This window comes from Cynoglossus semilaevis, chromosome 13 (assembly GCF_000523025.1).
Source record: "Cynoglossus semilaevis isolate Cse_v1.0 chromosome 13, Cse_v1.0, whole genome shotgun sequence".
NCBI lineage: Eukaryota > Metazoa > Chordata > Actinopteri > Pleuronectiformes > Cynoglossidae > Cynoglossus > Cynoglossus semilaevis.
The window spans coordinates 7,378,718-7,390,531 of NC_024319.1; the positions used below are offsets into that span (position 1 = coordinate 7,378,718).

Here is an 11,814-nt window from a genome sequence, read left to right on the forward strand (position 1 = left end):
AGGTAGAAGAATTTGGTAACATGTGTTTCACATCATCAAAATATTCCCTGCGAGTTTCATCACAAAATGAAATAACTATTAAGAAAAAATGTATTTTTTAAATTTATTTTAGCAAATTGGTATGTCAAAAAAGTCATTAATTTCGCATCATAGCTAGGTTTTGCTGTTTAGGTCTAAATTGTCTGGACTATCTCATCAGTTGATGTTGAATTTTTGCAATTCTACGTAGTCTTTAATTCTTTAATTGATATATGTCATATATATCATTTCATTTTAGATATAATAATGCCTACAACCTTAATAACTGGATGAGATACATTTCTCTGAGCTTAATCATAAGGTGTGTGCTCAAAACACCACTCCTATAGTTTCTAAACTCCCTAATAATCCTGCCTCTCAAGGAGAGACTGGGGTTTTTAGATTGTGATAACAAGTACAAGTAAATAATTGTTATGTTTAAAAGTGTTGACTGTAATATTACATAACATTACAATACATTTAGCAGACACCTTTATCCAACCGACCGTGGATCCATGTGTTTTATTTCTGTGTTGTTTGGTCCGCGTTCCGTTACACTTGAGACTTAACACTTCTTTGAAATTCTAATTTAATACAAGTTTTTTTTTCTATGACCAAATTGCTCTGTCCATGAATGGAAACTGAGAACCCACTTAACCTGACCACATGTTCGTGGTTGCAGCCAGGAATGACTCATCACTAACAGACTATTATTATAATCGCACCAGATATTTTATGTAGCAGCAGCAGATCACACTTTCACACTGACACAGGGTTAACGTGGATATTTCTGTTTGTGCTCCGTGAGTCTTAGCACATAAAAAACAGCGGCCCTACACCTGACCACAGTAGTGGGACGATTGCAATGACTAACATATTAAGAGAGCTGCAAAGTGCAGCGAGCAAATGAGGCGTAATGCGCATTGTGCACTGTTACCTGCTCACAGACACACGAGTGGAAAAGGTTAATGGTGTGATCTCTGAAGACCGTGAATGACCCTATGCTAATATTGTGACACCACTATTGGTTTCTAAACAGATAAAGAAGGACACGTGGTGTGCATACTGTATCGTATTCATATGCAGACATGTTAAATGTGAGGAAAAGAATAACAGGAAAACACAGTCTGGACATTTTCTGTCAGATTTATGCTGAAGTATTGTGCAGGATTGAGGTATAGGTCAGACAAATGCTGTTTTCACTAAGATATATATTTTCCATAGGCATTTCTACGGGAAAATCTGTGGAGGATATTTGCACTAATCGCAACATAGAATGCAATACTTTCCAATGACGTGAAATACTGCAGCATATATATATCCCACTTATCTCTTTTACAAACACCAGACACTATATGACAGGACATCTTGATGCCTCGCAGATTTAAGGTCCAGCTACAGAAAGGTTGATTTATCAAGACAATCTCCATAACTGCAACGCATCAGCTTAATCTCTTTATCTGCTCCTTGCCAGGTTTACTGTGCCGTTATTGTTTCACCATCCATCACTACAGGACGGGACGGAGTTTGGCAAACTTCCTGCTCGCTGTCTTATAGCCTAATGACCATTTCATTATTTATGTGCACAGGTCAATTAGAAAAGGCTTTCAAAAATAAAATATTAGATATCCCGTCTCTCGAGATGTCAGGATTTGTGCCTCGGTATGCGAGCTGTTGCCTTTTGAAAACCTAAACCTCACTCTGATTTTCCCTTTCATTCAGAATGCCAATAAAATGGTATCAATGTGTCTATAATCAGACACAACAAATCAGACATTTTAGCATTGTAGCTAATGGGCTTCATCAAAATTGAGATGTTAAGATATGGTTGATGGAGATACTTGTATCTCCATATACCTGTAGCATCCCTCTGACTAAAAACTCGTGATCCACTTGGGTTGTGATCCATTCTCTGTAAAGAATGCTTGTCTCATTTTAACACTTCATTATCAATCTCACACCTGAGTTCTGTGTTTAAAACTCTGGAGGAGTATCTATGCGTGGATGTAGATTTAGTCTTCAATTTTCATCAGTAATGTTCTAGTCGGAATAAACCTTTAAACATCTGGAGTGAAGTGTTCAACTGACAAATCAAACCAAAGAAAAAGAAATGAAGCTCAGGGGTTCCCAAGCCCTGGTCTGGGGACCTGCGCCGGTCCACAGATCAATTGGTACAGGGCCGCAATGAGACACTAAAAAAATGCACTTCAGTTTTACTAATTTACTTCATTCCAAAAGAATCCAGTCAGTTCAGAAATACACACAAGCAGCTTCACAAGCGATTACTATCTCCATTAGACAGGTGTTTTAGAGGCATGATCCACATAAAATACCGCTATGAAAGTGGATTAACACCAATCAAAAAGTGAATGCAAAATGTGTATAAGGTGTTGTTTTTGTCTCTCATTTCCAAGTCTAACACTGTTTCTCATTCAAAAACAGATTGAAAAATAAATGAACTGGTGAAGAATGAGGGATGGAAGAACAGATTTTCTGACAGTGCCTGCCATGAAGAGTTGAGCAGTACAAAACGTTGCCTGTGGTAGTAGGCGTTGGTGGTTATTGACAGAATTGAAATCCTGGGTAACTGCAGCTGAAATGGCTTTCCTCAACAACGTGGCTGTGCTCAGGCATAGTGAGCGCAGGTATAATAGATAAAGCTGAAAATAAAACAAGCAGTCAATTTTTTTTTTTCACGAGCCAACCACAGTGTGTTTAATTGGGTGCTTCAGTAACACAAGTGCACAACAAACAACTCTGCAAACGCAGAGGTGGCGGGTAGCCGGTAAATAAAACAAGTCCTGCCTCTTTCACAGGCTGACCCCCAAACGTCTGTGGTCTGCCTCAAAAAAGCCTTTTTGAGGAAAAAAAAATTACAGTAAATACAGTACAAACAAAACCAGAGGGTGTTAAAAAGCATTAAAGGATCCACTGACGCAAAAAACCTTCCTGTTCCATGCAGGTAACATTTCCATGACATATACAGAGAAAATAATAAACAAAAAAAGAACAGGGAAAACATTTTTTTTTATAAAAGCATACTGTATTCTCTGCATGTTTGTGCCACTAAGAAACTGTGAATACTTACTGTAGAGCTGCAGGACAATGCGTAGAATTATTATAATATTCTGTTGGGTTTTTTTTCCTCCAATACAATACTTCCAACAATCAGATATTGGAAAATAAAAATCCCAATCTACTCTTTGTATAAAAAGAAGCTTTCAAGATAACAAGGAACAATGACATTTTTTTTTTGTTGTAGTTTGATTTTTTTTTTTTTTTACACAGAAAAGGTAGATAAAATGTTTAAAGAAGGAAGAGGAAGGAGAAGAGGATCGGTATAGGGTGACAAGAGGGTAGGTATACTGTTGCACTTTAAAGCGTATTTTCATCACGGGAACTAGTACCAGGAACTGGAGACAGTACCAGGAAGTGTGCGTTTTCACCGGAAGGTCCACAAACTTTTTTTAAATCCCTTTTCCTTGTTCAAAAGGTAAGTCTGAGAATGACCAAACTTCCCGGACTGCAGAAAAATTACTTTTTAATTAAGAGATAATCTGTTTAACATGACTTTGAACATAAACTGTATAAAACATGGACATACAGTAGCTGTTATTTATGGTTTACAATTGGAGAGTTTAAGGGGTAACACTGCTTTTACCTAACTGGTAGCTGGTCCACTAGGAGTCTGGTGACATCAGCATTCAACATTGTCAGACGTTGTTTCCTGTGCCATGGTCCTATTGGCTGGTAACTTGTGCTTTGTTTTTTTGTGTGGGTTTTTTTTAATCTAAGTAAAATTGTTATTTACAAAATTTCTTGTTCTGAAACCTTTCCAGCATGAGACCATGAGATGTTAAGAAAAATATTGACAGATGTTATGAGTAGCTTTGTGTTCTCTTTAAACATATATATTTACACCAGGTCTTTCTTTTCCAATCACTGTAACCATATGGCTCTGTCCATCAGTTACATAGGGTCAAATACAACGGAAAAAACTAGAAACGCTGGGCCTTAAGACCTGTGTACCACGTTAGGAGTGTTAGCTGGGCTTTCATCAAACTCAGGGGTGTCAAACTCACTTTGGTTCAGGGGCCACAAACAGCCTGATTAGATGTCAAGTGGGTCAGAGCAGTACAGTCATAACATAATTACCTTTAAATAACAAAAAGTCCATGTTTTCCCTGTTTTGTTTTCCTGCAATTAAGTACAAGTATATTAGAAAATATTCATATTTACTGAAACATAATTTGACAAAACACTACCAAAATGAAGTGTTTGTGCATTTTCAAAATTCATCAAGCGGGCCAGATTGAACGCCTTTGCGGACCGGTTTTGGCCCATGGGCCACATGTTTGACACCCCTGATCTAACTTGTTTCAGATAATGGTGGTGACTATTTGGAATTATTAAAAAAAACAAAAACCAAAATATGACTTCTCTTTGATTAGTGAATTTAAAGGCTTTGAAAGTGGACTTTGTTTTAAAGGCAATGCTTTTGAGTAAATGACTGACAAAGTCCAGGCAAGTTTGTCCAGTCAGGTTAAGAACAAATTCCAGGCAGACCTAAAGATTTGAATGAGCCAATGTTTAGGAATTAATGTTGCTTTCCCCCCCCCCTTACATGTCAAGGTACAATGCTTCCTGGTCGTAAAGTTCTTGGCACTTTATGATGAAAATACAGCTTTAGTGAGTGTGCTTTGACAGACTCGGGGGGGTTAGAGTAAGAGAGGTAGAGAGAAAGAGAGAGAGAGAGGTACAACGAAGGGTGCAGGTGGTGAAGAAGCGGGGAGTTTATGTGGCGTATCTCTTCGTCCATTGTTTGGCTATTCTGTCATGCTCTGTTCTGTTGGTCAGGTACTGTGTGGCGATGCTTCCCACCAGAGGATCAGCTGCAAGGTAATCACAGGAAGGAGACAGAGGTAAAAAGAGAGCGAGACAAAATGAGTTAAACAACCCCAGGAGATCAGTGCTGTACATAAGCAAATGTAACAGATAAATCAGAATTAAGGTATTATTTCATATACAAAAAAGAAAAACAATTTGCAAATTAAAAAGCACGATTTCTGACATAACCTAAGGAAACAGACTGTGTTAAAAAAAGAATCAGTGACGTAAGATGTCTGGTGCGAAGTTCTGGTAGTAACTGGTAAAAGCCAGGATTTAAGGGTACCGCTGTATTACAGCACACTAAAGAAACAGTACAGCAAACGTCTCACCGGTTCCTGCCTTTCTTTTCTTAACGTGGCCTCAAAATAGCTTCAGGTGTAAATGTGTATTCTGCTCACATCATCAGATATTCTGACTCAAGTACTGTATGTATAATGTAGTTTTCAGTGAGCCTCAAGGGTATTGCACTTAAGTTTGTTGAGTTTGTTTTCAATTGGCTCTCTCTCTCCAATTGTAAGTTGAAGTTTGGAAAAACTCACACTCCTAGGCCACAGAAAAAAAGAAATCTGCATTTTAAGCTCACTTTGACAGATGAAATTATAGTGCGTTGTTGCTTTGACGAGTGACCTTGGGGCCACTGAGATAAATCCATACCAAGTATTTTACACCATGAAGCAGCGGATTAAAATCTCCTGTTTGCTGTGATGTAAAAAGCAACGACTTTCTCTGTGGGATTTGTGGCAGCAGTAGTGAGTGGTTTAGGGAAATCATCAACAGTTTCTCAAAGGTATTCAAGAGTGGGTGTAGAATTCAGTGAGTCTTTTGCTAAGTGGCCAACATCTGTTTTTCTTACATCCCTGCTGACAGACATGCTTTCAAGTAACAGCTAGTATTGGTGTCTATCTGGGAACACAGCGCTCACACAGGGCCGATGATGTATCGGTATATCAAACAAACACACTTTACAAGCTCAGCCAATCACCTTAATGCTGTTGTACATGAACAGCAGCCTTGAATTACCTCTGGACTGTAACCTTCACTGCCCCTGGTCACTCACCTAATATTGTATTGCCATAAAACGCACTCAAAGAAAATGATAGACAGAGAGAAAATGCTGTGTTTTTATTGGAGGAATGAACATCCAATTAAAGTTCAACATTAGTGAACTGTGATTTACGTGCCGCACACTGCATTAAAACAGGAAGTGCTCTGTGGATTACGATTCTAGATTTTAGTGTGTGCTGAGTCAATGTAGAATGTTTGGTTTTACACAACTTACACTGAATTCCAGGTCAAAGGTTAAGGTATTTTTACTTTTGAGTATGAAGTACTGACACAAGGTCAGTGTGGACCAGTTCACAGCTTTACTTTAAATATTCCACCTATGTTGAGAGGTAAATATATGCCCTGTGTTGTGTCAAACATATAAACCTACACACACACACATACATATACATGTGTATATATATATACTGTATATGTCACACACACACAACACACACACACACACATATATTTATATATACATATAAATATATACCGGTACACATGTATATGTATACCTGTATACACACGCATATACTGTATATTGTATATATATTTTTTCTTTTCTCTGTATGAAAGAAACTAAACCATGAACATCAACTCATGGTTTTTTTTTTAAAAAACCCACATTTTACACAAGTGAGCCGTCAACCAGTTTTTTACCGTGTCTGAACGACATCGTGCCACAGTGTCAGCCCCAGCTTTGATTTGATGATAGTGACCTTCAGGAGACTTGATTACAGCTTCTCAAATTCAGCTGAATCAATGAGCAGTTTATCATATCAGAGACAAAGGAAGTCCCTTTGGAGCAGAACAGTCTTTAAGGAGATTGAGCACCAGGAACTGAAGCAGCATAAAAATGGCTGGAGGTTAATTGTCTTTGCTTGGATGACCTCCATTATATTCACACACAGTACAGTCAACCAAAACGTGCAGCAAAAAGAGTCAGTTTTCAGCTCCCATGTGAACCAGCAGTCTGAAGAACCATTGTCTGACCTCAGTCTACATGCTGGGTGAATGGTGCTTTAAAGGCAGAGGGTGCGTTTTGAGAACTGGTCGCAAGAAGTACGGAAACAAAGGTGGTTTCCACCACAGGGATCAGGACCAAATTAAAAAAACCTGAAATATCTCTTTAAGAGCGTGTGGATTTTGGAGTGAGACGGCAGTTAGTTCAGAAACAGAAAAAAAATAACTTTGAAATGATATTTGTTTATACTGCAACACCCGGCAAAAGCCACTCTGAAATTGGGGTTTTATTATTTATTGAATCTTAGCACAGAAGTGGTGGTAATTTATTTCACAAATGTTCTCTGTAGCAGCTTGACATTTTGCTTTGAGCAAATAAGTGTTAAGTTAATCTAGGGAACGCATGGTACTGTAGCAGCAGGAAAGTATAAACACTGATTAAAAAAATTCTCTGTCAGCGTAGAATAATAATAAAAAAAGTTCATTATTTAACAACATACTTTAAAATAAAATATAGATTCAATTCACCAAGTGAGAAAAACACAACTGGGTGAGATGTGATTTCATTTAGTTTTACACTACAGAGGTAAGTTTCAAAGTTTTGAGATGTGTTCTAATTATATATTGTGGTAATTTTATGAACTAGAAAAATGTTCAAGTCAAGTCATTATGAACTGCACTGACAGTGTTCAAGTCAAGTCATTATGAACTGCAGTGACAGTGACACTGACTTTTTTTTTATCATTACTACATTTTAATTTGTTCAGGTTTTAACCCTCAAAAATAATAATTTAAATGATAACTTTAAACAATTTGTTTTTTGTGCCAAACTTAAATGTATAGCTGTTAATAGCTATAAACGTATGACATAAACACATTTCCTTTCATTAATGCCTTTGTGTCTGTGATCTGATGTGAGTTTCTTAACTTTACGCATCCACTTTCTCACTTTGTAATATGGACTATTACAATATGAATACAGATGGTCCAAAATTCAAAATGTATCTGTATTTGAAATGTTTTCAAAATCCAACGAAAGACTTAAGTGTAGGAAAAAGTCAAGGCCCTAGTGTACAAAGTCCACCATGAATGTGACCCTTACCTGGGTTACAGTCTGTGAGCAGGGAGCAGATGGACAGCAGGACCTTGGAGATGGTGAGGGCAGGGCTCCAGTTGTCCTTCAGGATGTCCAGACAGATCACACCCTGACTGTTGATGTTGCAGTGATAGATCCTTGTCCGAAAGGTGACCTGAAAAATGGAGGAATTAAAACGCACTTTAGCTGAGGTCAAACAGGGATTATATGTTTAGATCGTATACAGTAAGAGTACAATGTGAAAACAGAATTCTCTGTTTGAATTCCAGGCGACACCACAGATGAATGACATTTGCATCCATAAAATATTTACTATAGCAACACGGGGTCAAAATGTGGAGTCTGTAAAAGGAAACCAAAACATAGTGAAGCATCCACTTCAATATCTGACAGACAAATATGACAGGAATTTAACCTCTTCATTCACCTGTTTCTCAAACTGACAAAAATACCTAGACATAGACGCTTGTCTCTGATAATGCCAACAGTTGGCGATTTGTTTCTCTGAATAACGCAACATGACACAAATACTTTCTGATGGTGCGCTAATTCATAATCTAAAAAGTGTCTGGTTTCATTCCATTCATCTTCCCACGCAGTGCACTGAAAAACACCTGCTGGAGAGGCAGGGTGGGAAGCTGCACTGTTTAATCTAAAAAAATAAAAAAAAAAAACCCCAGAAAATGACTTCATTTTACAAAGTGACATCAATTTGGCTGACAACCTGGAAATAACCACGACATGGAGACAGTGTGGTGGTGAGGCATAGATGTTTGGACTGTATCAAAGAGGAACGCGACTACATTCTTTGGCCTCAAAGTAATGTTTGCTAAAGAGGAAGGCTACCAGGAAGTTCAGGAACCATTAGGGTGGAGCCTGAAGTTGGGACGAACTGTTCTTTGAGAAACATGTGTGACTGAAGGACCAATGATGAAGCCCAGACACTGTTTGGTTTGTAGTAGTGGGACATTCAGTGAGACCTACAGGAGGTGACCTGAAATAGCGGTCCCCAAACAACATCTTTCAGACTTTCTTCTGTTAGTATCAGAGTCTGTTGTTTTGAAACATTGACAGATTATCTTTGAATGAAAAAAGTCAAAACTGATTTTTTCCACTCTCCCACTGCGGCCCGGTACCAAATGACCTACGGACCAACACTGGCCCCCGGACCAGAGGTTGGGTACCTACAACACTGAGAAAGATTTTTTCACATCGTCCAGAAATGTATTTGATTAATTTGGCAGAAGCAGAACTAGTTTCTTGTCAGCACTTAAATATGAAGTTTAAACAAAATCAACACGCAGCATAAAGGAGCTGTTGATCTACTGCTGCCCCACATCAGCAGAGGCCCACAAATATAACTGAACTGTAAAAAAACAAAAAGCAAAAAAACATTCAGTCATTTTCTTAACGGACTTTACAATTCACAGCCAAAAAAAAAAAAAAAACATTTGTGGAAAGGCTTAAAGTGTTTATTCTAGTGATATTTGATATTTTGTTCGGTGTATATTTTAGTAGCTTTTTTCCAAATCATGGAAGTCGCAAAGCCTCCATGCTGATAAAATTCTAAACTATCCCTATAATTACACTTTCATTAGGCCTATATTAAAAGTCTGCTCCATCCATGTACACAGAACATTTTACACACAGATTAACTCAATGTGCAATTAAACGGCACAAAACATTAGCATAAATAAAACAATAACAGGGGGAGAGGGAATAAGGCAGCGGTGTTCTTGAGCTGTAACGTTAACCAAATGCTGTTGGAGGCACTTTAGCACCTTTTCAAAACATAATGACTTCACATTTGTCTGTGAATACTGTATAACGACCAGATAAACGTTATCCGGGCAGTAAGATCCGCTTTTCCAGGATGCTTTGTGTTCAATGCCAAGCACAACGCTGCCGTTGTGTTTCTCCTCATCTCTACAACTTGACATAAATAAGTATCACTTTATAAACACTCGGCAACACACAGTCTAAATATATCTTTACCAAGAGCCACATAAAGCTGCTGCGCTCAGTGGCTAATCAATTGAAAGACATGGCGAATGACTCCACGTCCAACAAGTGCTTACAGATGTGCTGCTGACGGATGCACGAGTGAGACCCAACATGTTCACGTACTAAGTGTTTTGTAAAGCATCTCTACACTGAAGCTCTAAATCGAGAAAATGTTTGGGATGTAAATGACATCACATTCCTTATATTAAAAGCACTTGAATGGTTTAAAAGGTATAATTACCCAAAGCAGTGGTTCCCAAAGTAGGGGGCGGGCCTCCTTGGGAGTTGTGGAGTTATTGCAGGCAAGCATAGCAGTTCAAATGAATTTTAATTTCAAGAATTTACTTATTCTTGCCACAGGGGGGAAATTACACTAATTCGTAATTTTATTTCCTGTGTTTAATGAAAAAAAAAAAAGAAGCTGAGTGGAGTGTGGAGTTGGAGGTTTGGTGGTTTGACAATGACCCGTCTATTACAAAAGACTTGCAAATCTCAGCCTCTGGTAAACCTAAATCCAAAAGTAATGGACTAGATTTATGTAAAATGAAAGAGACAGTATTAGATGATTGCAGTTTTACAGAAGTTAAAATATGCTTCTATTCTACTATGGAGTTGCTTTTAAAATATACGGGAGGTCCTCGGTTTATGATGTCATCGGCCTGCGGTGTTTCGGTTTATGATGTCATCGGCCTGCGGTCTCCCATAAATGAATTTATTTAAAGGATACTTTGGATTATGCTACATTCGTTTTCTTTCGATTGGGTTGTTCTGCAACACCCAGTGTTCAAGCCAACCACAGGAGTAAAGGTAAGGAATTTCATTTTTTACTGCACACAGTTTCTATGTCCTACAAAGTCGAGGACCCATCGTACATTTCTCTTTGTAAAATGAATCCAAACACATAGTGCTTTTTACAAATGTCTGGCGATTCCTGAACGTCCCGTGCAGACCTGAGAGGTGACCTTTAACCCCCTTTACCTCCATTTTGGCTCATTGACTTAAACATACATATGTTTATTTGAACAGTCCTGGCCTCGATACCTGTTTAGGTCCTGTCCCTTGACCCTTGTGTTTGCTACTCTGCTGAAACCATCAACATCTGGGCCTGCTGACCCTGACCCTCAAAAGGAAATCTCTAATGAGCCTGGGTATTTTCTAAAACTCAGGGGCAGGATGTTATAAATAACCAGCCCCTTTGTCTATCCCTTTCCCCTTCACCCTCAACATGCTTGGTACAGCCCACCCCCCACCCCTCCCTCCTCCTCCTGTGCTGGCCACAGCTCACAAACACATCGACCTGGCAAACTTGTCAGGCCCAGTGAGTAGGTCTTTTGTTTCTTTTTTTTTTGGGGTGATAAAGCAAGTTTGGTTTTCAATCCCAAAAGTTTTTTTTTAAGTGCATTCAGCAAATGCTTCACTGGAGCGTGTCCATGAAGTGGGAGTGTGTGGCATCCACAGGCCTCAGTGAGTGAGTGTGAGTGTGAAGGGCGAGGGTGATGAAGCGGGAGGGGCAGGGGGAGTGAGGGAGACGGGGAGGGGTTGGCTGCAGATCACAGTGTGTCAGAGGGGTTTGGAGGCATTGAAGGGGGCGGAAACACTCAAGCCCCTGTGGCAACGGAGAGCCCAGCCAAGACTTGTGGATTTGTTTGAGTCTGCTGTCAAACACAGAGCTGGTGGTTTCACAGCACAAAGAGTGAGAAAGAGGGGGTGCAGGGGGGCACTGGAATTATTGTGCAAAACAGAGGGATAGAGAGAGAGAGGGAGAGAGGGAGAGAGAGAGAGAGAGAGAGAGAGAG

The 11,814-nt window shown here is 39.0% G+C and overlaps 1 protein-coding gene across 1 annotated transcript in view; it reads right to left on the reverse strand.

The window, feature by feature from the left end:
• Positions 1–4,269: 4,269 nt before the first annotated feature.
• ube2e2 (ubiquitin-conjugating enzyme E2E 2) overlaps positions 4,270–11,814 on the reverse strand; it is a 37,965-nt gene continuing 30,420 nt past the window's right edge. Inside the window, exons 5-6 of the mRNA XM_008323292.3 lie at positions 8,021–8,168; positions 4,270–4,910 (exon numbers count right to left, since the gene is read on the reverse strand). Coding sequence (XP_008321514.1) covers positions 4,813–4,910; positions 8,021–8,168 — 246 coding nt within the window. The 3' untranslated portion in view covers positions 4,270–4,812. The remainder of the gene's footprint in view (positions 4,911–8,020; positions 8,169–11,814) is intronic.